Genomic DNA, 26,265 nt, shown 5'->3' on the forward strand with positions numbered 1-26,265 from the left:
TATATACCCAGGTTACCTTCCTGTAGTTTCTGACACTTCCATTTGCTACCTGAATGCCAAGTCAATATGTCTCTTTAGAATCAACTTTTGCTCTTGGTACTCTTATTGAATACATGTATATCCCCTATCTCTTTCCCTATTTCGTACCAATGATCCCTTTGTTTCAATGCATTCGCTGAGACGCAGCTGTATTTGGAAGACTGCACCCACAAGTCTTGGTATTTCGGTACTATCACAGCCGTGGATTCTATTTGTTCTTGCAACCGCTGCCATCTTAAATTTATATAAAGAAGACCTCAAGTCTCGAAACGATATGTTTGTTGAATATAGAAGCACCTGGATCATTCTAATCATCACGACCCGTCTGCGTTGTGTAGGCATTCATTGGCTGCAGCATGAGATCAAACAAAGCCCAGAAGCTTCTTCCACCAACGCCGGATTGTAGACCAATCATCCCTAAAAAATGAACGCCACCGTATGCAAAATATGCTAGTACAGCCCTCCAACATTGGAGATGCAGATAGACAAAGGAAAGTACAACACACAAGACAGGCCTACTATCGTCGCCGATTCCTAGTAGCACCCCTCGAAGCCCCATTAGTCGCAGGCTTGTCCGCATCCCCATTGACACCCTCCCTTCCAGCCCCAGGTGTCCTCCGTCGCATAGTCCCCGGCCCAACAGCAACAACATCTTCACCAGAATCACTGTCCTCAATATTCAGCAAGACAGGCAGATTGAACGGCTCAACGCCATCGGCATCCCCATCCCCCTTGACCGAATCAAACGTCAGAGCATCCGGCACTTCATCCTCCTGATCCAGTCGTCGTTGATGCACCTGCTCAGCCGGGTGAACATCAAACTCATCCTCCGCCTCCATGTACTCCACATTCTCCTCAACCTCGCCGAAATCAGGCGCCAGCGCCGACCATTTCTGCGGTGACACTATCGACCACGTGTATATGCATCCGGTCTCCAGCCCGCACGCCACAACCATCGGTCTGCTCGGGTGCCACTCCACAACGCCGAGTTCCTCACGTGGTCCCTCCAGAATTTTGACAAGTGACCCGTGGCTGCGTTCCCACACGTAGATATCAGGGTTCATGAATGTTGTCGCGGTGACGAACTCGCCGGTCGACGAGAATGTTACATGGTTCCAGCTAAGCCGGTTGACCACGTCTTGGAATTTGTGCTCCACGTGCAGTTTTATCGCGGATGGTTCCAGGTCGATCCCCAGCTGTGATAGGTCTGGCATTAGTACCGTGCGGATTACTCGGTCCGAGCTGTTGACCAGGAGGTCCCGCCCGTTGCTAGCTAGACGGAGGAGGATGACTACTCCGTTGCAGAGGCGCATTGAGTGGATTGTGGTGCAGGTTTGTGTTTCGATTATGTTGATCCAGCCTTTCGAGGTGCCGGCGATTATGTGGTTGCCGAAGGCTGTGAAGATGGTTACACATGTAGAGTGCTTGGCATCTTGCGCTGCTTGTTTGGCCGCTACGGCTGGGTCGATTTCTTCGTCTTTTGGTGCTTGTGGTCTGAGGGGGGCGGAGGGAAGGATTCGTTTGATTGGTTTTGTGCTGGAGACGTCTACCAGTACTGGTTGGTCTTCGAAGAGGGATGCGACGAAAAGGAGGCTGGAGAGCAGAAGAAGTTAGATGAGATGACTTTTGACAGATAGCGGGGGAATTGTGGTAACTGTACTGGTTGAACGGGTGTAGCTCGGCGATGTATACTGGCGCTTCGAATCGGACTGTGCGGATTCGTGAGCCATCTTTGAGATCCCAAAGAATGCACTTCCAGTCTTGGGACGAGGTGAGGAGGTATCGGCCATCGCGAGACCAGCTGGGTATGGAGTCAGTATTTTGGGGGTTCAATGTAGATCGGTGTGTTTAGTCTGGGGTAATTGTACCTCAGAGACTGGATCTGTCGCGTGTGGCCTTGCAATTTCCGCGCCACGCCATTGGTTTCAATATCGAAGATCACCACTGTGCCATCCACCTAGAGCATGTCTTAGTCTTCAGACCATTATATGGATATATGTCTTTTTTTTTGGTATTGGGTTCACGAACTCGTCCGGAGGCAAGGTAGTCGCCTTTGTGGTTGAAGCTTAAGCATGTCGCATGGCCGCTGCCTATACCATGTGGACTCGGTTAGTAGTCTTCATTGTTAGGAAGTATGGGTGGTACATACTCAGCTTCTCAGTCAAAGTATCTGGGTATTCCTGCGCCAGGACAAATGGATCGACGAGTGAGAGATTCATTGCGCTAGGTGCTATTGGGGTGTATACTTGAATTCAAAGTGAATCCTCAGCCTGTCAGATAGGCCAGGATGATAGCTGGTGTTCAAGCATCCAGTGTGAACTCCAGATATAGCTTTTTGCGTAGTGACAATAATCTTATTTCCTTCTGCCGGTATCGATATCCTTCAGAATCTAGAAGATGCTAAGGCGGTGACAAAGCCCATCTAAAACAAACCCAGGTCGGTGCCTCATATTGATGCCTGCACTATTCACCGCTTTCATTTACCATAGTGACTGGTACATTAAATTCTGCCGTTGCCTGCACTTTGGGGAAGGTATCCACCAATCTGCCAAAGCGGTGAGCTCCCGTTTAGACGGCAACCATCGTGCAGGGAAAACTCAAGCCCCATCACAGTGAGGCGACCTCAGAACATCACCCTTTCATCTCCCCGACACGCCCATCCACCCACCGCCTCCACAATCTAGGAGGATCGCGCCTTCCCCATCGCGATACTTCTTCAAGATACCGCGACGATCTTCTTTGCCGCGCTCCTTTTCTCCTTCTTTTCTTCTTCGTGACGTTCGGGACCTCTAGGTCGCCGGCGCCCTCGTGGCAAGGGCTGCCCAAGGCCTCAGCCGGCCAGCTGCTTCCACACCACCTTCTTTTCATCGCCGCTACGTGTAAATCTGACTTCTAGCTTGCGAGCGAGTCTGTCACTTCCCTTTTCGCGACATTTACGAGCCGGCATTCGTCGTTTACACCGGTTTTACGACACGCCTACGTGACCGGTCATCTCCGCGTTTTTTTCATCCTCATTTTTTTGTCACTACAACTCCGCCATCATGTCTAACGTGTTTTTCCCTTACTCTAAGGCGCCTTTGCGCACCATTAAGGAAATTCAGTTTGGTCTCTTCGCCCCCGAAGAGATCAAGCGCATGAGTGTGGTTCATATCGAATATCCCGAGACAATGGTGAGTAACTCTTGATTTGTTGCTCACTGCATCATTTTCAGACAAGACTTCTCCTTCCTATGCGCGATGACGACGTGATAGCTAAATGAGAAATAGGACGATCAACGCCAACGGCCTCGGACCAAGGGTATCAATGACCCTCGCCTCGGTACCATTGACCGTCAATACAACTGTGAGACTTGCGAAGAGGGTCCGAAAGAATGCCCTGGACATTTTGGTCACATTGAGCTCGCGTCTCCAGTGTTCCACATTGGTGCGTCACAGATTTGCCTCAGTTTCCTCCTTTCGTCTTTTCTGTTCACTGCTGACTTCTTCACCCCACTCTAGGTTTTTTGACTAAAATCAAGAAGCTTTTGGAGACAGTTTGCCACAACTGTGGAAAGATCAAGGCCAACACGGTTAGTCATCCCTACTGGGATGGCAAATCTTGAGTGGTTCACTATGCTGACATGGATACCAGGCCGATTCAAAGTTTACCGAAGCCCTCCGTTTCCGTGATCCCAAGCGACGTTTCGATTCTATCTGGCGACTCTCCAAGGATGTCCTGGTATGTGAAGCCGATGCGCCTGCTGATGATGAGGAATTTTCGAAGGACTCCCAGAAGGGCCGCTCCCATGGCGGCTGCGGTAACGCCCAGCCCACCGTTCGGAAGGAAGGCATCTGTCTGGTTGGAACCTGGAAGCCTAGCAAGGCCATGATGGAGGATGAGATGGCTCAACCGGAGAAGAAAGTCATCACTCCTACAATGGCCTTGAACATTTTCCGAAATATCTCCCATGAGGATGTCCGCATCATGGGTCTCAGCAATGACTACGCTCGTCCCGAGTGGATGATTCTTACCGTCTTGCCCGTCCCTCCCCCGACCGTCCGCCCTAGCGTTGTAATGGGAACCACAAGTGGCGCTCGCGGTGAGGATGATTTGACTTATAAGCTCGCGGAAATTGTCCGTGCCAACCAAAACGTTCAACGCTGTGAGCAGGAGGGAGCACCCGAGCACGTCATTCGTGAATTCGAATCTCTCCTTCAGTACCACATTGCCACTTACATGGACAATGACATCGCTGGTCAACCCACGGCGATGCAAAAGGGAAACCGTCCTGTGAAGGCTCTTCGCAGTCGTTTGAAAGGTAAAGAGGGTCGCTTGCGTCAGAACTTGATGGGAAAGCGTGTCGACTTCTCTGCTCGTACCGTTATCACAGGTGACCCTAATTTGAGGCTGGACGAGGTTGGTGTCCCATACTCAACCGCTCGTATTCTCACCTACCCGGAAGTTGTCACACCCTACAATATCGAGAAGCTCCAGAAGTTGGTCGCAAATGGACCCAACATTCACCCTGGTGCGCGATACATTGTTCGTGACAACGGTGAACGTATCGATCTTCGCCACGCTAAGCGCGCGGGTGCTCAGCAACTGCTGTATGGTTGGAAGGTCGAGCGCCATCTTGACAATGGCGATTATATTCTGTTCAATCGTCAGCCGTCTTTGCACAAGGAATCCATGATGGGTCACCGCGTCCGTGTTATGCCCTTCTCCACATTCCGAATGAACTTGTCGGTTACCAGTCCCTACAACGCTGATTTCGATGGTGATGAGATGAATTTGCACGTCCCCCAGGGCGAAGAGGCGCGCGCTGAGCTCGCCGAGCTCACTTTGGTCCCGAAGAACATTGTTTCCCCGCAGCGTAACGGTCCTCTGATGGGTATTGTGCAGGATACCCTCTGCGGTATCTACAAGATCTGCCGTCGTGACACCTTCCTCACCAAGGACCAAGTCATGAACCTCATGCTGTGGGTCCCTGACTGGGATGGTGCCATTCCACCCCCGGCAATTATTAAGCCTCGCCCCCGTTGGACGGGAAAGCAGATTATCAGCATGGCCTTCCCCTCCGGTCTCAACCTTCTGCGAGTTGACAAGGACGGCTCGCCTTTGGCTGAGAAGTTCAGTCCTCTCAACGATGGAGGTCTCTTGATTCACGGTGGACAGCTGATGTATGGTATGCTCTCCAAGAAAACGGTCGGTGCCAGTGGTGGTGGTGTCATTCACACCATCTTCAACGAGTACGGTCCTGACACTTGTGTCAAATTCTTCACTGGAGCCCAACTCATTGTTGGGTACTGGTTGCTGCACCACGGTTTCAGTATCGGTATCGGTGACACCATTCCCGATCAAAATACTATCAACAAGATCGAGGAGGCCGTTCGGAACAGAAAGCAGGAAGTTGAGGAGATTACAGCTAGTGCTACTGAAAACACATTGGAAGCCCTTCCTGGTATGAATGTGCGTGAGACATTCGAGAGCAAGGTCTCCCGTGCTTTGAACAATGCTCGTGACGAAGCCGGTGATGCCACAGAAAAGAGTCTCAAGGATTTGAACAACGCCATTCAAATGGCGCGGTCCGGTTCCAAGGGTTCGGCAATCAATATTTCGCAGATGACTGCGCTTGTCGGACAACAGTCCGTAGAGGGCAAGCGTATTCCATTCGGCTTCAAGTATCGTACCCTGCCTCATTTCACCAAGGACGATTACTCTCCCGAGTCACGTGGATTCGTCGAGAATTCATACCTTCGTGGCTTGACTCCTACCGAGTTCTTCTTCCACGCCATGGCTGGTCGTGAAGGTCTGATTGATACTGCTGTCAAGACCGCCGAAACTGGTTACATCCAGCGTAAGCTGGTCAAGGCCCTTGAGGAAGTCATGGTCAAGTATGATGGCACTGTGCGTAACTCCCTCGGAGATATTATTCAGTTCATCTACGGAGAGGATGGTCTCGATGGTGCCCACATTGAGAACCAGCGTGTCGATCACATCAAGTGTTCCGATGCGAAGCTCATCGAGCGATTCCGTGTTGATGTTATGGACCCAGAGCGAACTCTCGGCCCAGAGGTTTTGGAGCAAGCCAACGAAATTGCTGGCGATATGGAGGTGCAGAGATACTTTGATGAAGAATGGGAGGCCATTCTGAAAGATCGTGACTTCCTGCGCTCGGTGGTCAAGGAGGATGAGGAGATGATGCAGCTTCCCATTAATGTCCAACGTATCCTGGAAATGGCACGAACTACTTTCCGTATTCGTGAGGGCACAATCAGTGATTTGCACCCCGCTGAAGTCATTCCCCAAGTTCAGCAACTCTTGGATCGCTTGGTGATCGTTCGTGGTAATGATCCCATTTCGAAGGAGGCTCAGGTTAATGCGACTTTGCTGTTCAAGGCGCAACTGCGCAGTCGCCTCGCTTTCCGCCGACTTGTCACGGACTATTCGCTCAACAAGCTAGCATTCCAGCACGTATTGGGTGCTGTTGAGAGTCGTTTCGCTCGTGCGGCAGCCAACCCTGGTGAAATGGTCGGCGTTCTCGCGGCTCAGTCTATTGGTGAGCCTGCGACTCAAATGACACTGAACACTTTCCACTTTGCTGGTGTGTCCTCTAAGAACGTCACGCTTGGTGTTCCACGTCTTAAGGAAATTCTCAACGTCGCCACCAACATTAAGACACCCTCGATGACTGTGTACCAAGAAGGTATGATGACCCACGATAAGGAGGGTGCCAAACTCCTTCGAAGTCTCGTGGAGCATACCAGTCTGCGGTCCGTGACGGAGTCGACTGAGATTTACTATGATCCCGATATTCAGTCAACTGTCATCGAAAACGATAGGGATATGGTGGAATCATACTTCATCATTCCCGAAGATAATGCCGACGACGCATCTCAGCAGTCGAAGTGGTTGCTCCGTATTGTTCTCAGTCGCCGCTCTCTTCTTGATAAGGGTCTCACGGTGCAGGACGTTGCCACAAGGATCAAGCAGGCATATCCCCGTGATATTGCAGTCATCTTCAGTGATAACAACGCTGACGAGCAAGTTATTCGTATCCGTCAAGTCCAAGACTACAAGGATGACGATGACGAAGATGTTGAGTACGACGTCACCTTGAAGAAGCTTGAGCAGCACTTGCTGGACACTTTGACCCTTCGTGGTGTTCCCGGTGTTGACCGTGCTTTCATCAACGAGAAGGCCAAGGTCCGAGTCATCGAAGATGGTTCGCTCCACACCAGCAAGTCCGATCCGCTTTGCAAGGAATGGGTTCTGGAAACCAGTGGATCTTCTTTGGCTGCTGTTCTTTCGATTCCAGGCGTCGATGCCTCGCGCACCTACTCTAACCAGTTTATTGAGATTTTCGAGGTCTTCGGTATTGAGGCTGCCCGTACAGCTGTGCTTCGCGAACTGACCCTGGTGCTTGCCTTTGACGGTTCTTACGTTAATCACCGTCACTTGGCTCTGCTGGTTGATGTTATGACTGTTCGTGGTTATCTGACTCCTGTTACCCGTCACGGTATCAACCGTGCCGACAATGGTGCCCTCATGCGTTGTTCGTTCGAAGAGACAGTTGAAATTCTGCTCGAGGCTGCTGCGTTCGGAGAGCTTGACGATTGCCGCGGTGTGTCTGAGAACTTGATCCTTGGACAGATGGCGCCTGCCGGAACGGGTGAGTTTGACGTCTACCTGGACCAGAGCTTGCTCAACACTGTCGTGTCCAACAATGCACGCTACGGCCTTATGGGTGCAGTCGGCGCAAAGGATGCCATCATTTCAGATGGTGCTGCTACTCAGTATGACACCGGTTCCCCCATGCCTAGCTCCCCCTACATGGCTGGTAGCGACCCTGATGCGACGTTCTCGCCTATGCACCAGATCGGCCAGGAGCCTACTGGAGGTCTCACCGAGTACCAAGCTAGCTCGACCTCCTTTGGTGGCTTCAGTCCTGCGGCTCGCAGCCCCGGTGGCTACTCTCCAACAAGTCCCTTCAATACTAGCCCGACGTCTCCTGGATACTCTCCGTCTTCCAGCTATTCGCCGACATCTCCTGGTATTGGCATGACAAGCCCGCGAATGATGACCTCTCCAGGGTTCTCGCCTTCGAGCCCATCGTTCCAACCGACGTCTCCGGCTTATTCACCAACCTCGCCTGCGTACGGCCAAGCGTCACCCACCTCTCCTTCATACTCTCCAACTTCGCCTGGGTTCTCGCCGACGTCGCCTAACTACAGTCCGACTTCCCCCAGCTTTAGTCCGGCCTCGCCCGCGTTCAGTCCGACTTCGCCGAGCTACAGTCCCACCAGTCCTGCAATTGGTGGTGCTCGGCACTTGTCTCCAACATCTCCCACCTCTCCCAAGTACACACCAACTTCGCCTGGTTGGTCTCCTACGAGCCCTCAGTCTTACTCGCCGACTTCTCCCAATTTCTCTGGTTCTCCGACGTCGCCTACCTCTCCGGCGTATAGCCCGACATCCCCAGCGTACAGCCCTACGTCGCCGCGTCAGTGAATATCATGCGAAGATGGCTTGCCTGTCTCAGGGTCGTGCTCCACACCTGTACCATCATCGAATTGAACCCCAACCACTAAACAAAAAAGATCTTTTCGCGCTACACATCTCGGAAATGATTGATAATTTTTTTTTCACGATATCGGGGATTGCCTCCCATTCATTGTATCTGTTTAGTCTTTTTTTTTAACCAATTAACCAACAACGCGTGCCCTCGCTTGGTTTCAGCCGCCATCGTTTTGAGATTGCTTTGCTTTTTCCCGGCGCACTATTTCCCCATCGTGCAAAGACCGCACATGCTTCGATCAGAACCGAGGACATACTCCATGGATACTGTGAGATAGGAGTGCGGACTTTGTTTGCCATTGGGGAATTTGTGCCCACATCCTTTTTATTGCATGGAAAGCGCACTGGGGATGTATTTTGACTGCTGCTTTCTGTTTGTACACACCCTCCTGAGGGGACGAGTAGATTCTAACAATGTTTATGACATTTCCAATCCTTTTCCTATAACTCGTAGCAAGTGTGCCTCCATGTAGATTCCTAGGATCTGGTGGTTTAGAGAAGTCTAGATTCTGTCCTAGTATTATGCACGAATTAAAGAACGTGTTTAATAATAGCCAAGAAGGATCTTGCGATATTATACATCATAAACATAGAAAATAATGCCTTACAGATGTCGTAGCAAGCATATAAGGTACGCAGGTACATCGGTACATACAATGTAGTGATTGGCCCTCGGCAAAATGAAGCTCCGTCAAGCCAAGTGGCCCGTACTCTGGCAACTACATCATATCACGATCCAGTTCTGTCGCTTTTGTGATTCACATTGCTCTGAGAGTCGCAATGTGCTTCACTCTCCAAAACTACATTAATATTTTGCAGGCATTATGAGGACGCCGCTCTCAGTCTTTCTCTCGGCCCTGCGTAAGATTTGCCCGCACCTGCAGGACCGCAACCGAAGCTGACTCCCATTTCCAGTGCTATTCCAGACATGCGCAGCTGGGCCTGGTCAGCCGCTTACTGATCAAACAACCTCCGAGGCAATCGGCCAGAATGCAGATCACGAATTTACGTTCCAGACAGGGGAAGCAGAGCCCCGACCCATGACTCGTGAGTAGAGACAGCTCGCGCCTTATCGACTGACGCTTGATACTGACCACCTTTATCGTCTGGTCATAGAACGAGTTGGGAATGCTTGGGACACACTTCGCACAACAAAGAACACAGTCCTTCAGTCCGACAAGTCGAGAGGGTTACTGGGGACTGCCGTATACTATGGCCGCCAAACGGTCCGACTGCTATTCTTGAATGGCCCTTCCACCGAAAAAACCGAGCGGAAATTGAACAAACATGTCACAGCAGCAGTGGAGGAGTTAAAAACAGCCGCAGTCGAAGACCGAGACCCGGATGCGATATTTTTGTTGGCAGAGATGAACTTCTATGGCAACTTCTCCTATCCCCGCGATTTTAAAGAGGCCTTCCGCTGGTACCATGAGCTGGCATGGCTGAACGGAAACAACACAGCGCAGAACATGGTCGGGTTCATGTATGCGACAGGGATCGGCGGTGCGGTCGAACCAGACCAGGCAAAGGCCCTAATGTACCATGAGTTTGCAGCGGAAGCAGGGAACATCCGTTCGGAGATGACACTTGCATATCGCTACCACACTGGCATTGGAACACCGAAGGCTTGTGATCACGCCATCCATTACTACAAGAAGGTTGCGGACAAGGCGATCGAGTACTATCGCTCAGGCCCTCCGGGTGGCAGGGCTTTGGTTCGAGAATCTTATCGCTGGGCAGATGAAGAAGGTGGCGTCTACGGTCCAGGAGCCAGTGTATCGAGCTCGGGACAAAATGCGCGGGACTCTGCCAATGCCAGCCCTGAGGCCAGCGTGGAAGATATCCTGGAGTACTTGGACCTCATGTCCCGGAAGGGTGAGCTGAAAGCTACGTACACCCTCGGTAAGATGAACTACGAGGGCGCCCGGGGCTTGCCGCGGAATTTCCGACGGGCCATGAGGTATTTCAAGGTTGTTACCAAGAAATATTGGAACAAGGATGGGTCCGTCAACTCGAACCCTCCTGCAGGCCTTGATAAACTGGCATCCAAGGCTGCAGGACATATTGGTCTGATGTACCTCCGCGGAGAGGGGGTTGAGCAACACTACCCGACTGCCCTCACATGGTTCCGGCGGGGTATTGCGAACGGCGACTCTCTATGCCAGCATTGGATGGGTCTGATGTATCTTAAGGGCTATGGGGTTACACAGGATGGCTTCAAGGCAGCTAACTACTTCAAAGCAGCGGCAGAGCAGGATTCCCCGGCATCAGAATCACGATTGGGTGCGCTGTTCTTGGATCAAGGAGATGTGGCAAGCGCAACACGCTACTTTGAGCTTGCTGCCCGCTGGGGGTGGATGGAGGCATACTACTACCTAGCGGAAATGGCCAACTTTGGTATCGGCAGACAGCGGCACTGTGGCGTGGCCACCGCCTACTACAAAATGGTTGCCGAAAAGGCAGAGATCGTCCACTCAGCCTTCGCGGAAGCAAATGCTGCTTACGAATCTGGTGACAAGGAGGGCGCTCTCATCCCATCAATGATGGCAGCAGAACAGGGCTATGAGAATGCCCAGGCAAATGTGGCTTATCTGCTTGATGAGCACCGCTCTGTGCTCTCGCTCAGTTCCATTCTTCCATGGGCAGAGAAGGCTCGCTCCTCCTTGATGCGCAATGCGAGACTCGCATTGATTTACTGGACTCGCTCTTCGAAGCAAGCTAACATTGACTCCTTGGTCAAGATGGGTGACTACTACCTGTCTGGCACGGGTACACCCGTCGATGCAGAAAAGGCCTCGATCTGTTACCACAATGCTGCTGAAGCCCACCACAGTGCACAGGGCTACTGGAATCTGGGCTGGATGCATGAGAATGGCGTGGCAGTGGATCAGGATTTCCACATGGCCAAGCGGTATTATGACTTGGCTCTCGATCTCAGCCCCGAAGCGTATCTGCCAGTCAAGCTCAGCTTGATCAAACTCCGAGTTCGAGGATACTGGAATCGTATCACCAACGGAGATATTAACCCCATCCGCGAGGAGGAAGGTAAGCAGCTTTTTCCCACTTACCCTGTGAAAAATCAATCGCGTCTTTCTGGTTTCTTACTTACATTTTCTCCCCAGACTCGAAGCCCCGTCGTACCTTCAAGGAATGGGTCAAGGCTTTCATTGAGAACGACGAGGAGGGCTATTATGAAGACCTTTACGAACAACAACAACGAGGAGAGGATGATGAATATCGTGGCTTGGAGTCTGAAGGCCATGAGGACGGCTACTATGACGACCTGGACCTGGATATCGACGAGGGAATGCTCGAGGGTCTGCTCATTGTCGGATTGGCTGCTACGCTGTTGATTTTGGTTTATTTCCGTCAGCAACAGCAGCGTAACCGACAGAATGAGAATGCCAATGCCAATGCCCAGAATGGGAACGACAACGACCGTGGGGTATTCCCTCAACCTGGTGACCCTGAATTTGGGCAATGGGTAGCAGGAGGAGTTGGTCATTGAGATTTTAGTGTATGCATTTTCAGCGCCTGTAGATAAATTTTATTGCTTATCGATAAGACATCTCCGCATTTCACTTGGCTTCTCCAACTTTTTGATATTTCTTCTGAACACACATCGAACTTTTGAAGTCTGTATCTCAAATTGATGATGGACACGCCATCTAATAAACGTCGTCGCATCAACGCAGCTACCGCTCTCTCAAAGCCGTTCAAGTCACCGCTACGCAGACCTCCACCAACCTCCACTGACGACACACCATCCAAGTCTGTCGCATCCAGGAGTCCTGATGACACAAAAGTTCCAGGGACTCTTACCATTCCTGTAGAGTCCAACTCAATACCAAACCCACCAAGTCCGACAGCAACTCCAGTACCTCCTAAGCGCAAACGCACGCTACAGCTCTTTTCCCCATTCCCCTCACAATCATTCCAAACCTCCGACCCAGAGATCCTAGAGCTGCAAAAACAGCATCGGGAGATCCAGTCAAAGGTTGATGCGCTTATAAACAGACTTGAAATTGCAACTCAGGCCCACAACCTCGAGGCAAATCCCAAATACATCGAGATTCCAACTCTCATCACCAAATGGCGGCTCGCCAGCCAGGACGCTGCCGATGAGGTATTTGTCGGTGCCAAGGAAAGGGTTAATCGTATGGGAGGATTGTCGGCCTGGAAAGAACAGTCGAAGCGTGATGCGACTCGATGGCAGTTTGACGAGGAGCGTCGTGAGCAAGAGCACATTGACGAGGAGGAGGGAGATGCCGATAACTGCAACGTTGAGGATTCTTCTGGTCATCTACTGAACAAGAATAATGGAGAGGAGGAGAGTCAGGATGAGGTACGTGTTGTGATACTACCGTGGTTCTTGGTGGAATCTGTGTACTGACATTGTTAGGAGTTCACGATGAAGTCCATGCTCAAGAGTCTACATGTTGATCCTAAGTTGATTGGATATGATACCAAGGCTCAAAGATGGATCAAAAGCTGATTGTCGATGTCGACTTCTTGACCCAGTGAGAGTTCTTTATAGGGCTTGAGGAAACGAGTAGGAATGTTATGACCATGGACTTTATTTCCAACCCTTGACGATGCTAAGATCTTATGTCAACATATGTTAACAAGCAGTATATAGTTAATAAAACATTTCTTATCAACATCGCCTAGACCTTCCTATTGTAGTCCGTTAATAAGGAAATATCGCACCGGCGCGGATCAACTCCGTTATCGCAAGTCTCCCCGCATTTCCTCCCACTCCCTATATGTGCCCAATTGCTGCATGTCGCGCCCTTTGAAGCATAGAGATATAGCATGCGCTCGCTGCTTCCGACACAAGCGGAAATGTGATCATGAGAAACCTTCATGTGGCGAATGTCGTCGCAAGGGTGCGGAATGCTTGCCTGCTCGGTCTCGGAAAACGGGAGATAACATCACAATCCCACTGCAATATTTGAGACAGCTCGAGAAACGGGTCGCGGAGCTGGATCGTGAGTCCAGTACTACAGAAACTACGGTGGAAACATGTGATGCTGGGGTTCAGACGGACTTGGAAGACCTAGAACACAAGCGCAATGACTCAGACTACCCGATGGCTAATCAGGATAGTAGCGGAGTAGAGAATGATGGGTCTCTCATACTTCTGTCAGACTTGCAACACAGCAGCCAAGGATCGCCTCGAACATCTCCGCCATCTTTCTCCCCCGACGCATTCTCTTTATTCCCGGAGACGACTTTCGAAGTCCCATGGATTGACTTGGCACCCTCATATCCTTTGACCGATGACGACTCTCCTTGGCTGAGAGAGCTCTACACAAATGTGTATTTTTCCGTGACTCACCGCGAATGGCCCTTCTTGAACGAAGCAGCTTGGAAATCATGGCACGCCGAAGCAATCCTGGATGGGCAGGATGAATGGAAAGCCTTCTTTCTGCAGATGGTATATGCTATCGGGGCATCTCTTTGCAGTAACCTACAGCGAGACCCCTCGCACTGCGTCCGGTCAAAGGAATACTATGCCTCGGCCATGCGATATTATCCATATGTTGTTGGGCATTCGTCTATGGTCTTACAAATCCAAGCTTCACTGTTCATGATACTTTATGCTATGCATTCTCCTTCTTCTGAGGATATCACAACGAGCGTCTCCTCTGTGTTACCTTTCTGTACAGCTGCCATGACAGAGATCCGAAAGCACGTATCGATATGCCGCGACAATGGGTCTATGACCGAGTCTAGTGAAGTTTTGTCTGAGAACATGTTCATCACTTGCTATATGCTTAACGAAGTTATTGTCTCCGGGTGGGATCGCCCAGTATCAGCTGCTTACAGGGTTGTTGATGATGACGTGAGTTATCCGAAAATAAGTTTCTACATAGCTTCTCACAGTCACTGATTCTCAACTTAGATGTGCACTCTGGGAAATACCCTCCAGCCAACCTTAAGCACAAACCCTGCCATACGCCACTTGTTCCGACTACGCAAGATCCAAGCCAGCATCAGAAGATCGCGGGAGAACCGACCGCGCAATCCCCTTGCCAGGGATGGTAAAGGCTACAGCTCCTCATTCAAGTCCGCTCTGGATAAATGGCGACAAGAGATTCCAAACTATGAATCAGACAATGCTCAACACGGCTATCTCCATCCCATATGGATGAGAAAGCTGTATGTATACAGTCTCTTGATCTTGATAGAAGAGAAACGTGATTTCATCGAGATGGACGGAACAGAGGAAATTCTCGCGACAATTGCGGAAGCCTGTCATAATTTCCGGCTCTTGCAGGAAGAAGGACATGTGATGTGCTATACTTGGTCTGCAGTATGTATCAAGAGCCCGGTTTATTTTTCTATCGCGTTGCACTCGAATTGAACTAACAAGAAATCCATCATTAGCTTGTATTCCAATTCCGTGCAGGAATCATGATGCTTTACATTGTCTGGGCGACAGTCCCTGTATCTGATATTCGGAATCAACAGCGCATTAGACAGGCCATTGCTACATGTGCAGCCAATCTGGCTGGCTTTGTCGACCGATGGAAGGACGCAATGCCGTATATGAACGTGCTCGAGTTCATCCGACAGAAGATCATGTGGAACGCTGGCACATTTGAGCCCAATTCTAGTGCTCCGGTCTCACTGGAGCAGGCTGAATTGCACTTGGAGCAGTTGAGGAAGAATTATCTGCACCGAGCTGTCTTGGGGATGATTGAAGATATGATGTATGGGGGAAGTATACATCAGGACTTGTTAGAGGGTGATTTTAAAGAGATCTTGTAAATATGAGAGCTTTGTACTTTACGATAGTGCTACATAAACGAATAATGGAAAGAAGAATTGCGTTCATTTGGGCGACATTAGGTCTTCATAATAAGATCAACTTGCCCGTTGTCGAGCCCGCCTTTGTATGAGCTGTGATGATTACGATAGTCTGTGTTAAAGTAGGACTCGACCACCTCTTCCAGGGTTGATCACGTTCCGATGCGGGATAGGAAGCCTGGATAAACCATCTATCGCCCTCTATGACCGGATTGACCACTTGGCCGTTGACATAGCATTCCAAAGTCTCCAACTGGGAGTTCTTGAGTACCACTGATCCCTGGATCTGGATCACAACGGTGGAATCGTGAATCTCCTTCACTCGAGTCTCCACCACCAACTCAACGGTCGATGGAGAAGCCCATGGCTGAGAATCTTGAGCACCCTTGATGAGATCAGAGTCGAGAGCAGGCACGAGCGATGGCTGAACACGGCCCTTCATCGCCTTCTCAAAAGCAAAGCCATACTTAAGTAGACTGTTATCGTCATATGCCTTTCCAGCAAAGGTAAGGTTCACCGGCATCCCCGTATCTTCCATGATACCCATCGGAACAGAGATAGTGGGCACACCAAGATGACGAATAGGTCTGTTACCATTGGAGTACTTGACGCCATTACTCCACGCAAACAGTGACGCGGTTTCATTGCAGTCCGCATCAGCAGCGCCGATGTCACCATTAGCTGGGAAAACCACAGCATCAAGCCCAAGCCCATCTATCCAGTCCTCAAGAGTCTCCTTGCGCGCATTCTCAAGAGCCTGGATTCCCCGCTGAATACCGGGGATCTCATAAATAGACGCCGGCCTCTGGTGTGGGTATTTAACCATCTCATCCCACCGCAGCGCATTAGCTGCGTCGGGCGCACCCTTCAGAGACCCCGGTGCAAGCGGGAAGATGGTGGTCGGATCAACTTGAGAAAGAGTCTCGAGACCCTTTTGCCCGTTGTTAATCAGGAAGTCATCCCAGATATGCGCGACGAGTTCACTCCGCTCCAGCGTGGACCAGCCTTCTGGTAGTCCGGCGACGGTGACGAGCTGACCCTTGTCTGCGTTTGATTCGTAGGATGTCACGAGTGGAAAGTCTGTTTCGATTACCTCCGCACCGCAGAACTCGAGGACCTTTCTGGCGTTCTGCCATAACTTGACTATGGAGGGCCGGGTGTTTACCCTGCTAGCTGGGGATAGAGACGAGTCATCGCCTCCGATGTACATTGACGGTATTCCAATGCGCTTCCCGCGCAATGATGTGCCATCTTGTAATTCTGAAAAGGACTGCGGTCGGAGTGTATTGATTGAAGGGAGAGATATGAGTTTTTGCTCCTGGTAGAAATCTCCAATCGGGGCGTCATCGGACACAGCAAGAACATCTAGGACCTGGAACATATCTGCCATAGTCCTAGTGTGAGGGACCAGAACATCACAGGTCAAGTATAGTGGCCAGACACCACGGAGAGGAAGAAGGCCTTTCGAAGGTGTGTATGCAACAATGGCATTATTTGAGGCCGGCGAGCGACCCGAAGAAACGGTCTCGGTGCCTAGAGAAAAAGCACAAAAGTTGGCCGCCGTCGCGACGGCCGATCCGTTTGATGAACCGGAAGCATACGCCGCCGCCAGATATGCAGGATTATACGGACTTTCAGCGCGCCCATAGGACCCGCGTTGCATCCCACCGTACGCCATGGCGGGCATGTTCGTCCGGCCGAGAAGCACGGCGCCGGCCTCGCGGAGTAGTTGGATACAGGCAGCATCTTCGTTGGCAATGAGGGTCTCAAATGCAGGTGATCCGCTCGCAACGGTCATGCCCTTGACTTTAATACTGTCTTTTGCGAGGTAAGGGATACCCTCCAATGGACGCGGTGGCAGACCGGCTGCCCGCCGGGCATCAGAGGTGGCTGCTTCGTCGAGGACAAATGGGTTTAGGACTGGGATGGCGGTGAGCTTTATAGTGTTTGCATCGTAGACGCTGATTCGTCGTAGGTACCGTGATACCAAGCCGACACTAGAGAGCGATCCTGCAGAAAGCGCGGACTGGAGCTCGGAGATACTCGCGTCCAAGAGTGAGATGTCTTTTGATTGAGCCATGGGGGTATTGTGGAATACAAATAGAATGCAAGAAATTGAAAGACAGTCTAATGTAGTAAATACAGTAAATGCAGTAAGTGTAAATGTAAATATAAAAATGTCAATATAAGTAGAGAACTCCCCATAAAGCGGACTATAGTCCGCCTTCCCCACACTTTTCGGACTATTGGCCGCTCTGCTATCTTTTCCTTTGACCAAAGAGATAAAAGAAGGGATTATGCTTATCTTCTTGGCGTTGATAGAGATGTCAGTGCTCAATTATATATATATATATATATATAATAACTAGGACTTCGATATGGGAACTTCCCCCAGTTCTATCAAACTTGAACCCCCTTCCGCCTATAATGAACCCCAACGACACCAAAGTGGATCAGTCCGCTACAGAGAAAGATGTTACGCATGTTGCACTTGGAGAGACTCATGATATTGGAGCAAATCTATATCTAGAGGCAGAGCAGTTGACTGTTGAGGAACTGGAGACAGAAGGTCCCGAGGTGCTAAGGATTATCGATTGGAGGATTATGCCCATGGTGAGTTATCACTTTGATACTTTGATGAGGATTCTTTCTAATAGTCTGTTGTATTATAGCTCTACATGACCTATGTTATTCAATTCCTTGGTGGGCAAAATTGAGTCCCCATCGTTACTCTATAACTAACATACCTATCTAGACAAACTATCACTTAATTATGCATCGGCATACTCCTTGATCCCAGACCTCGGTCTCGAAGGCCAACGATACTCATGGGTTGCCGCGATTTTCAATTTCGGTTATCTCTTCTGGGCCCTCCCAGCAAACCTCCTAATCCAGCGATTGCCAATCGCCAAATATATGGGCGGTATGCTTTTCATCTGGAGTGTACTTGTTATTGCACATGTTGGAGCGAAGAACTACCCAGGGATTCTGGTACTGAGATTCCTCTTGGGAATGGCAGAGGCTGGAATCAGTCCGTGCAGTAAGTGTTCCACAGCACAAGAGACATGAAAAGCACTAACGTATTTATTTCCTATCTAGTGATGAATCTTACATCGATGTTCTACAAGCGATCCGAACAGCCCTTGCGCATGGCGGTCTGGCTCAGTGCAAATGGCATGGCCACGATGGTAGGAGCACTACTAGGATTCGGTCTCGGCCATTCCCACAACACTGCGCTCAAGAGCTGGCAGTTGATTTTCTTAACCATCGGACTACTCAACTTCCTCTGCGCCTGTCTCTTCCTCTGGCTCATGCCCGATTCGCCCAGCTCTGCCCGCTTCCTGACTCATAGACAGCGCGTGATCGCCGTGCAGCGCGTCGCCGAAAACATGATTGGAGTGAAGACCAAGGAGATCAAACCACGTCAGGCACTGGAGATTCTCTGGGATATCCGAGTCCTCTGCTGCGCGGGAGTCGGCATCGCCTGCGGTGTGATCAACGGCGGTTCATCGAATTTCTCATCAGCCTTGATCAAAGGCTTTGGTTTCAGCGAGATCTACACTACACTCCTCCAACTACCCACAGGTGCGGTCGAGGCAGTGGTGGTTCCAATATGCGGTATCATCGCTACATACGTTAAAGATTCCCGTTGCATCGTTCTCGCAGTCGTATGTTTGATTCCCTTTGGCGGTCTTCTGGGTATCCGATTTACCAGCCTCGACCACCCCTGGACTTTAGTCGGATGCACCTGGCTACAGTATCTTGTTGGTGCTCCCGTCATTATCTCATGGAATCTACTTGCCACCAATGTTGCCGGCCACACCAAGCGTGCGGTCGCTAATGGTCTCTGGTTCTCACTCTATGCGGCCGGTAATGTTGCCGGAGCGAATATCTTCTTCGCCAATGAGTCCCCCCGCTATTACTCGGGTCTGATGGGCCTGCTCATTTGCTATGCGGGCATCATTGTTCTAGCATGTGCGGGATATGCGTCGATGAAATGGGAGAACTCAAGGAGGGATGCTGCAATGGCTGCGGCTGATACTGATGAGACCCCGGAGCATATTACCTCCCAGGCTATCTTGGATGGCTTTAAGGATATGACGGATATGGAGTCCAAGCATTTTAGGTATGCGCTTTGAGCTTGGCCTCGCACTTTAGATTTAATTATATGAAACACTTTGGGAGACAAGGCAATGGCCAATGATGATCCAAGATTTATTTACTGTGGCTAGGAACCCCCGTAATCCTGAACAATGATGGTTTGTACCAGCCTTCTCATCTCGACGTTCGACTCATTCAACAATCTTGTAGTCAAGCTCTCAAACCCAAGCGCAAGGCACAACACAATTGCTCTGTACAAAAGCTTTCTAGAAATCTTGCTGAAGCTCTTGGGCACTAGACATAATGAAAACAGACCATGCTTGGTATTGGAGCTGGGAGAATAGGCACAGGTAAGCAAGACCTCTGCTATGGATGTGCAGGTGTAGTTTGTCATATCATTTCTGCAATCATATACTAGATATCCCAGTTTAGACCTGAGAATAGGCTGAGACGGGGCAACTCATGGTACTCCTGGGTAAACCGGACCTTGCGCCTTTTGATCAGATGTCCGGATTCGTCTTGTTCAGCTACTCGTGCCATAGTGCCTTGGGCGGTGAATAAAAGGGAGTAAGCAGAATGGTAAATGAAATGAAAGTGGCTTTGAATATGAGAGTGACGTTGATGGATAATGGAATACAAGGAGACGGACTCTGTATGCGACAGATGGTGATGACAGATGGAAAAGAAAAGAGACTGGGTGGATGATGTTGGATGACGGGAAAAGATAAATAAGGGAAGATTGTCGAGGCAAGAGTTATAGTCCTCACAATCACATTTTGACCCAAGGCTCTCAGGTCAACATTCTTTTCTCGTGTATATATAAAACATTCTACTGTAGAGCCCAGGAAGGAGGCGAACGATTAGAAGTATATCGAGAATCTAAGGACTGCCTCGATCTACATTGGGTATATATCACTCATATACCGGCTTGTACAGTAGCGTAGCCTACCTAGTCTGTAAGGGAAGAAAGCATGCAAATATCGTCTGTGTGAATTGTCAACAAATGATATCGTAATAGTGACAATCTATGAAGACAAAAGGGAGAAAAAGGACTATATTACAAAACAGAAAAGCCCTCCAATGTACTAGGGGTATAACATGATCATCCAAAGTCACATTGCGGAATCGCTTCATATCACGGTTTTTCTAGCAACAACCACAGTCTCATATGGTGTTAATCCAATATGATCTGGAAAACTCAACTCAGAGAATAGAGATTGACAGAAACGCGGCTCATAATCTGGCCAATCGACTCGAGGCCCGAGCCAGACAATGAAATCAACATTTCGATCACCATAGGTATCAATATATTTGGTGATGAGTTTTGGATCGCGTGGGTAGACAAACATCCACGCTGCAGCCTGTTGGGCGGCAGGCCAAAGGCCCCAACCTCCGCCAACGATATTCATATCTTCTTCGGCGATGTGCCGATTAATACTTGAATCCACCTCAACACCCTCAACGGAAAGATTTTTGTCGTAATCCACGATGAGACCTTCGAGGAGACCAGATCCGCTGCCGATTGAGATGGTGAATTTGGGCTTTGGGGGGAGGAGGGAAGCGAGGTAGGTGATCAAAGTGCTGGAGATGGCCAAGCAGCAGTCTGGGAATCTCTTGGGTTCCGGTAAAAGCCGCTCGGAGATTTGGGATATATCCATGATGTTCTTGACAACTTAATTCAATGTAAATATATTATAGCTCTTGGGGAATGGAGAAGATATCTCATTCGGAGGCGGATTTACTTAGCTCCCGGGTATCAGAATTCACATCGGGTATATAGCTTCCAATCCACATAGAGGACTAGGTAAAAGTTGATTATATGTAGCCGAGAGAATGAAAGGATTTAAGTATCAGGAAACATTTCAAGGGAAGGTGAACCCTCAGGCAGATATATATTCCTCAGGCAAATATTTGGTTCTTAGGCACCAATATTGCCTTTTTTGGAAGTATAGAGCATTGCTTGTGACCTTAGAACCTGACCATCGATTAGCTTCACTTTGTATCTAATATAATGAATATCCAACAGACAGATGTAGAAACGAAGATCCATGGGAGCTATACTGGCTAGAGGAGCTACATAATTGAACAGAAATGACCGGACTAGGTCCATAGGGAATACCAAGGTGTCAGAATCCCGATGTCATACCATAGCCAAGACTCTGAGGCGGAATCGCACTTCTCACATGATCTCTCGACTCAATATTACCTTCATCCCCATTTTTCTATCTCCTAAAACCCTCACAGGGTTTGCTATGCTACCTACTGAACTACACGGCTCAAGCATGACTGGAAAATCAAATATCATGTGCATTCAAAAACTTCGTACAGAATCCAGGTATCATGGCAGTCGCCGGAGTCCACCGGTATAAATATCAATCAGCGCCGCGTCTATTTCAGGCCTTCTCGATCAACCGATCAAAGATCTGGCTAATCTCCTTGGCACTCTTCTTTGGGATTCTCTTTTGATCGTTCTCATAGTCGACAAAAGTAACACCGAAACGGGTCTCATAGCCCTCAGCCCATTCAAAGTTGCTGTAAGTAAACAAGTTAGTCGGACGTTATATCAAAATCATCGAGGGAACAAGGTCCAAACATACTCCATAAGACTCCAAGCCATGTAAGCCCGCACATTGACACCGTCGTGGGTATAGGCATCAGCCACGGCACCGATGTAATCCCGGAAATACTGCACGCGGAACTCATCGTTGAGTAACTCCTCAAGCGGCATATCGTTCTCGCCCAGGACACTAGTACCGTTCTCGGTGACGTAGATCTTGGGGTATCCGTACCGCTCACTGAGCCACTTGAGCAGTTTCCGGAATCCGATAGCAGATGGTCGCAACCAAGGCGATTGTGTGAGAGGTCCGACACTGACGCCGTTCTTGTCTTCGAGCAGGAGCTCCAGGTTACCCGCGATATCGTTGATATCAGCCTCTCCAGTCTTGGCGCGGATAAAGTTCGCGCAGTAGTGGTTCATGCCGTAGAAGTCATTGCTGCCCTTGACAAGGGCGATATCCTCCGGTGACCAGGTTGGCAAGCGGTCACCAAGTTGCTTGATCATACTATCTGGGTATTTGCCATGGTAGATCGGGTCAGCGAACCATGAGATAGCAAACTCGATCTTGCGGTCACAGGCTTCCACATCGGCTGGGTTCTCAGCATCCCAGGGCTCGGCCCAGTCACCTATTTTGATGTATTTGATTAGTAAAGGCTCTGTATACGTGCGGGGAGAATGGGAACATACCGTTCAGCGTAATGCCAATCTCACCACCGTCTCGTTCTTTGAATTCATCGCGGTAAATCTTCACCGCAGCTCCGTGGGCAACTAGCAAGCTGTGGCTGACAATCCACGGCTCAGTGGAGCTATCTCCCACTGGGCTCTTGGTGCGATCACTTGTGTGGCCGGGGGCGAAGGAACCATTGTTGTATCCAAGAACACTGATGCACCAAGGCTCGTTGAAGGTGATCCAGTACTTGACCTTGGATCCAAAGGCCTCGAATACCACGCGGGCATAGTGTGCGAAATCGGCAACGAATTCCTCCTTGTTGAGAGGTCCACCGTAGCGCTTGTGGAGCTCATCCGGCAGATCCCAGTGGAAGAGGGTAATCATGGGGGTAATGCCCGCCTCAATCAGGTCATCCACAAACTTCTGGTAGAACTGTATGCCTTTCTTGTTGATTGGATCGTTCCGACCGCCGAGAGGGATAATGCGGGACCTATAGATTTAGACAAAAAGTCAAGGTTAGCAAACCTGGTGAAGCTTGGAAGCAAAAAAGGGAACGAACCATGACAGGGAAAATCGGTATGCCTGAGCACCGCATTCCTTCAACAAGGCGATATCCTCGTGTGTGCGGTGATAGGAGTCGCAAGCTACATCTCCAGTTCCGGCGCCGGCAATCTTGCCGGGGATCTTGCAGAATGTATCCCAAATTGACGGGGCACGACCATCTTCATTAGCACCTCCCTCAATCTGGTATGCGGCTGTTGCAAAGCCCCAGAGGAAATCCGAAGGAAGAGTGGATTGTTCGGTGGATCCCATGGTGAAGTGTTTCAAGAGAATAGCTGTAGAAGCCGTGTACCAACCAAATTTCGAATTCGAGAACACATCGATATTTAAGTAGTTTCTACATTTTTTTATTTTGTTGAAACCCCAAAGTGTGAGACAACATTCGAGAGCTTCCTTATCGTGACAGGAATGACCTCCGCGATCCGGAGTTGAGTCCGCGTCAAGAACGTCCAGAGGCTCCACCTCGGCTGAGGACGAATGGGCTCATTACCAACGGTTGGACGGGCCGAATAGAAAAAAACTTGTATATTCAAAACTTGTTACAGATGCAAATGTAAATACAGAAATCCGCCAAGAACTCCCGGATCATAATGCGTGCCCCATTCGTGTCATGACATTTCCATCCCTTCATCGTCCCCAACCTCGGACATTTCATCTGTACTAGATCCTAGCAGTCGAGAGCTTTTGTCTCGATCATCTAGGCAATCTGTCCCGAACGTGACCATCTCCAATTCAGGTCCTGCGAAGATACGACCTTCTGTATCCACCACCTCGCAGAGTTGGATCAGACTCTGGTGGCTGAGGGATTTGAAACCGTCTGTTCGTACCACGCGACCCCAGTATGTCAGGCAAAACTGCGCAGCTCGGCGCATCAACCAATGCTCATTGGTCCGTCCGGCACGCTCCCAGACGATCGCCGCATTGTCTACATCAAGCTCTTGGCTTAGCCTATTGACGCATAGCAGGCGAAGCTTCGGCATGTCGTAAAGATTGGCCATAACAAGCATACCTGCCACATCGATAGCGTTCGAGCAATAGTCTGGATGACCGGTGATACTGTCTGTGTACAGGTAGTAGAGAAACGCGCGGACGACAGAATAAGGCTCGGGGATGTGCATCCGCTTAGTGTGGTACTCAGCCATCTGGGCGGAGTACAGGCGCTTGAAATGTGGCCACCTGAGCTGCAAAATGATACGGTGGACATGGATGGGCTCTGAGGTCCAAGGGTTCTGTTCCACAAAGGTCGGCTGAGCCTGGGTTGGGGAGACGGACGGCGTGTCCCCCATGTCCTCCGATACGGATCCGTCATGATCGTCACGGATAGCAGTGATGACAAAGTCCGTATCACTTCCAGACTCAGGGGGTTGGTCAAAAACAGCGGCTAGATCGGTTCCGAGCCCGGAAACCAGAGACGGGCCCATTTGATCCGACGGCCAAGGTGCACATTGTTCCGGAGGTTCTGCCGACAGGCCGTTACCTAGCAAACCATACTTCTCCAGGTCGATAGTCAGGACTTCACTCATGTGGTTCTCGTCACTACCTCCCGGTACATTCGCAACATCAAGGCTACACCCCAAGAGCCAAGCTTTGGTCCCCGCGTCATTGACAGTGCAGTAGTGCCATCGATAGCCGGGGCGGAAGATCTCTTGGCCATCAGCTAGCCGTTGCCAGCGCAGCGAGTTGAGGTCCAGGGCCGACAGGTTACAATCATGCGACCGTACGGTCTCCGATGGCGTAATTAGGTCGAGCAGGACACCAGAGGCAAATGAATGGAAATGAGTACCAGAAAAGAGGGAGGGAACATGAGGGCCAGAATCAAACCTAAGACAAGATATGGCACCAGGCGCAACTGGCTTGCGCCGACCCAAATTGCGTACCTGTACACTGCCTGAATTGGCGGCGTAGATTCCGGAGCGAGGAGACATTTGGTGAGTGCTGCTAGATATAGAGTCTGGAAGATGAGCCGTGGAAAGATTGACGCCCAGGGAGTTGACGCTACCTTGGGGAGTAGTGTTTCCGGCCAGCGATGGAGATCCCTTGAGGTCGAGCCACCAGATATCAGTCGTTCGTTCCATGTCCGGACCCAATCCACCAAATATCCACAGTCGTGTGCCCCAGACCCAAGCTGTATGATCGAAGCGAGCAGTGAAGCTCCACGTTCGAGACCAAGTCCATGTTTGTAGATCCAGGTAGGTCAAGTCGTCCAAGATCACATTCTTCTCCCCTGTCACGCCTCCTACACCTGTCACTCCACCCACAATAAAAAGTTTATCTTCGTGAATGACAGCAGCATGGCGGGCTCGGCCGCGCGGGATGGACCCACGAATTTCGGGAAGTGCCCAGGTGAAGTTATTGAGATCAAGGATGACGACGTCGGAGAGGTATTCGCGATGCTCATTTTCGCCTCCAAACACAATCAATTTATCCCCTTGGTATAATGTTGCCGTATGTCCTATCAAAAATAAAATTTATAGTTAGAAAATTTATCACTAAACATGGACGAATGAGAAGAGAGAGTACCCATGCGAACTCCGGGGATATCGCCGTAGTTGTCAACGAGCTCCCACTGCAAAGTCTCCAGGTCCAGCCTGAGAACGTGGTTGTAAACTAAAGATTATTAGTGTCATTTGTGAGATCATAGGCGAAGGAGGGATGTCAACCTTCATCGGTAAACTGGTCAAAACCCCCGAACGCATAAATGCGATCATTGCTGCAGTACGTCACCGAGGCATTGACCAGGCAGGCGGGGACATGTCCTTGGGCCTTTTTTATGCTGGGTCGATAATCCGCACTGGTCCGACGACCCTGACTGGCAGGTAACAGGTAGGCGTCCTGCATTGCCATAGTACAACAGGATATTTAGAGACCCTGGAAGATCCCTAGGGGAGAAGTGGTGGGTCTCGGTGGAACTGGATAAGAGAACGTGGTGGGGTTGAAAAAAAGAAGAGATGTGCCATTCCAGTGA

The 26,265-nt window shown here is 50.1% G+C and overlaps 10 protein-coding genes across 10 annotated transcripts; 5 read left to right on the plus strand and 5 right to left on the minus strand.

The window, feature by feature from the left end:
* Positions 1-557: 557 nt before the first annotated feature.
* Positions 558-2,258, minus strand: N7517_003485 (Set1-mediated histone H3-K4 methylation subunit Swd1; the record flags this gene model as incomplete). Its single annotated transcript, XM_056721215.1, has 5 exons — positions 558-1,632; positions 1,700-1,840; positions 1,908-1,996; positions 2,068-2,129; positions 2,189-2,258. The coding sequence occupies 5 exons, from the start codon at positions 2,256-2,258 to the stop codon at positions 558-560; spliced, it is 1,437 nt and encodes a 478-aa protein (XP_056585350.1).
* Positions 2,259-3,080: 822 nt separating this feature from the next.
* N7517_003486 (DNA-directed RNA polymerase II subunit RPB1) lies at positions 3,081-8,529 on the plus strand (the record flags this gene model as incomplete). Its single annotated transcript, XM_056721216.1, has 4 exons — positions 3,081-3,209; positions 3,306-3,462; positions 3,537-3,607; positions 3,670-8,529. The coding sequence occupies 4 exons, from the start codon at positions 3,081-3,083 to the stop codon at positions 8,527-8,529; spliced, it is 5,217 nt and encodes a 1,738-aa protein (XP_056585351.1).
* Positions 8,530-9,419: 890 nt separating this feature from the next.
* N7517_003487 (ubiquitin ligase complex subunit HRD3) lies at positions 9,420-12,103 on the plus strand (the record flags this gene model as incomplete). The annotated part of the gene is made up of 4 exons (XM_056721217.1): positions 9,420-9,456; positions 9,511-9,642; positions 9,712-11,640; positions 11,718-12,103. 4 exons carry the CDS (start codon positions 9,420-9,422, stop codon positions 12,101-12,103), a joined length of 2,484 nt encoding a protein of 827 aa, XP_056585352.1.
* Positions 12,104-12,250: 147 nt separating this feature from the next.
* On the plus strand, positions 12,251-13,090 carry N7517_003488 (putative DNA repair protein Dds20/Mei5; the record flags this gene model as incomplete). The annotated part of the gene is made up of 2 exons (XM_056721218.1): positions 12,251-12,940; positions 12,998-13,090. The coding sequence occupies 2 exons, from the start codon at positions 12,251-12,253 to the stop codon at positions 13,088-13,090; spliced, it is 783 nt and encodes a 260-aa protein (XP_056585353.1).
* A 288-nt stretch (positions 13,091-13,378) lies between these two features.
* On the plus strand, positions 13,379-15,372 carry N7517_003489 (Zn(II)2Cys6 transcription factor; the record flags this gene model as incomplete). The annotated part of the gene is made up of 3 exons (XM_056721219.1): positions 13,379-14,443; positions 14,504-14,914; positions 14,989-15,372. The coding sequence occupies 3 exons, from the start codon at positions 13,379-13,381 to the stop codon at positions 15,370-15,372; spliced, it is 1,860 nt and encodes a 619-aa protein (XP_056585354.1).
* An 85-nt stretch (positions 15,373-15,457) lies between these two features.
* N7517_003490 (amidase family protein) lies at positions 15,458-17,491 on the minus strand (the record flags this gene model as incomplete). The annotated part of the gene is made up of 1 exon (XM_056721220.1): positions 15,458-17,491. One exon carries the CDS (start codon positions 17,489-17,491, stop codon positions 15,458-15,460), a length of 2,034 nt encoding a protein of 677 aa, XP_056585355.1.
* Positions 17,492-17,838: 347 nt separating this feature from the next.
* On the plus strand, positions 17,839-19,550 carry N7517_003491 (putative MFS allantoate transporter; the record flags this gene model as incomplete). The annotated part of the gene is made up of 4 exons (XM_056721221.1): positions 17,839-18,024; positions 18,084-18,114; positions 18,167-18,451; positions 18,511-19,550. The coding sequence occupies 4 exons, from the start codon at positions 17,839-17,841 to the stop codon at positions 19,548-19,550; spliced, it is 1,542 nt and encodes a 513-aa protein (XP_056585356.1).
* Positions 19,551-20,642: 1,092 nt separating this feature from the next.
* N7517_003492 (uncharacterized protein) lies at positions 20,643-21,170 on the minus strand (the record flags this gene model as incomplete). Its single annotated transcript, XM_056721222.1, has 1 exon — positions 20,643-21,170. The coding sequence occupies one exon, from the start codon at positions 21,168-21,170 to the stop codon at positions 20,643-20,645; it is 528 nt and encodes a 175-aa protein (XP_056585357.1).
* A 735-nt stretch (positions 21,171-21,905) lies between these two features.
* N7517_003493 (uncharacterized protein) lies at positions 21,906-23,552 on the minus strand (the record flags this gene model as incomplete). Its single annotated transcript, XM_056721223.1, has 4 exons — positions 21,906-22,044; positions 22,110-22,695; positions 22,757-23,229; positions 23,299-23,552. 4 exons carry the CDS (start codon positions 23,550-23,552, stop codon positions 21,906-21,908), a joined length of 1,452 nt encoding a protein of 483 aa, XP_056585358.1.
* A 356-nt stretch (positions 23,553-23,908) lies between these two features.
* On the minus strand, positions 23,909-26,138 carry N7517_003494 (Kelch motif domain protein; the record flags this gene model as incomplete). Its single annotated transcript, XM_056721224.1, has 3 exons — positions 23,909-25,752; positions 25,821-25,907; positions 25,961-26,138. The coding sequence occupies 3 exons, from the start codon at positions 26,136-26,138 to the stop codon at positions 23,909-23,911; spliced, it is 2,109 nt and encodes a 702-aa protein (XP_056585359.1).
* Positions 26,139-26,265: the final 127 nt, after the last annotated feature.

Source organism: Penicillium concentricum, assembly GCF_028827145.1.
Source record: "Penicillium concentricum strain IBT 3081 chromosome Unknown utg000001l_segment0_segment0, whole genome shotgun sequence".
NCBI classification, from domain to species: domain Eukaryota; kingdom Fungi; phylum Ascomycota; class Eurotiomycetes; order Eurotiales; family Aspergillaceae; genus Penicillium; species Penicillium concentricum.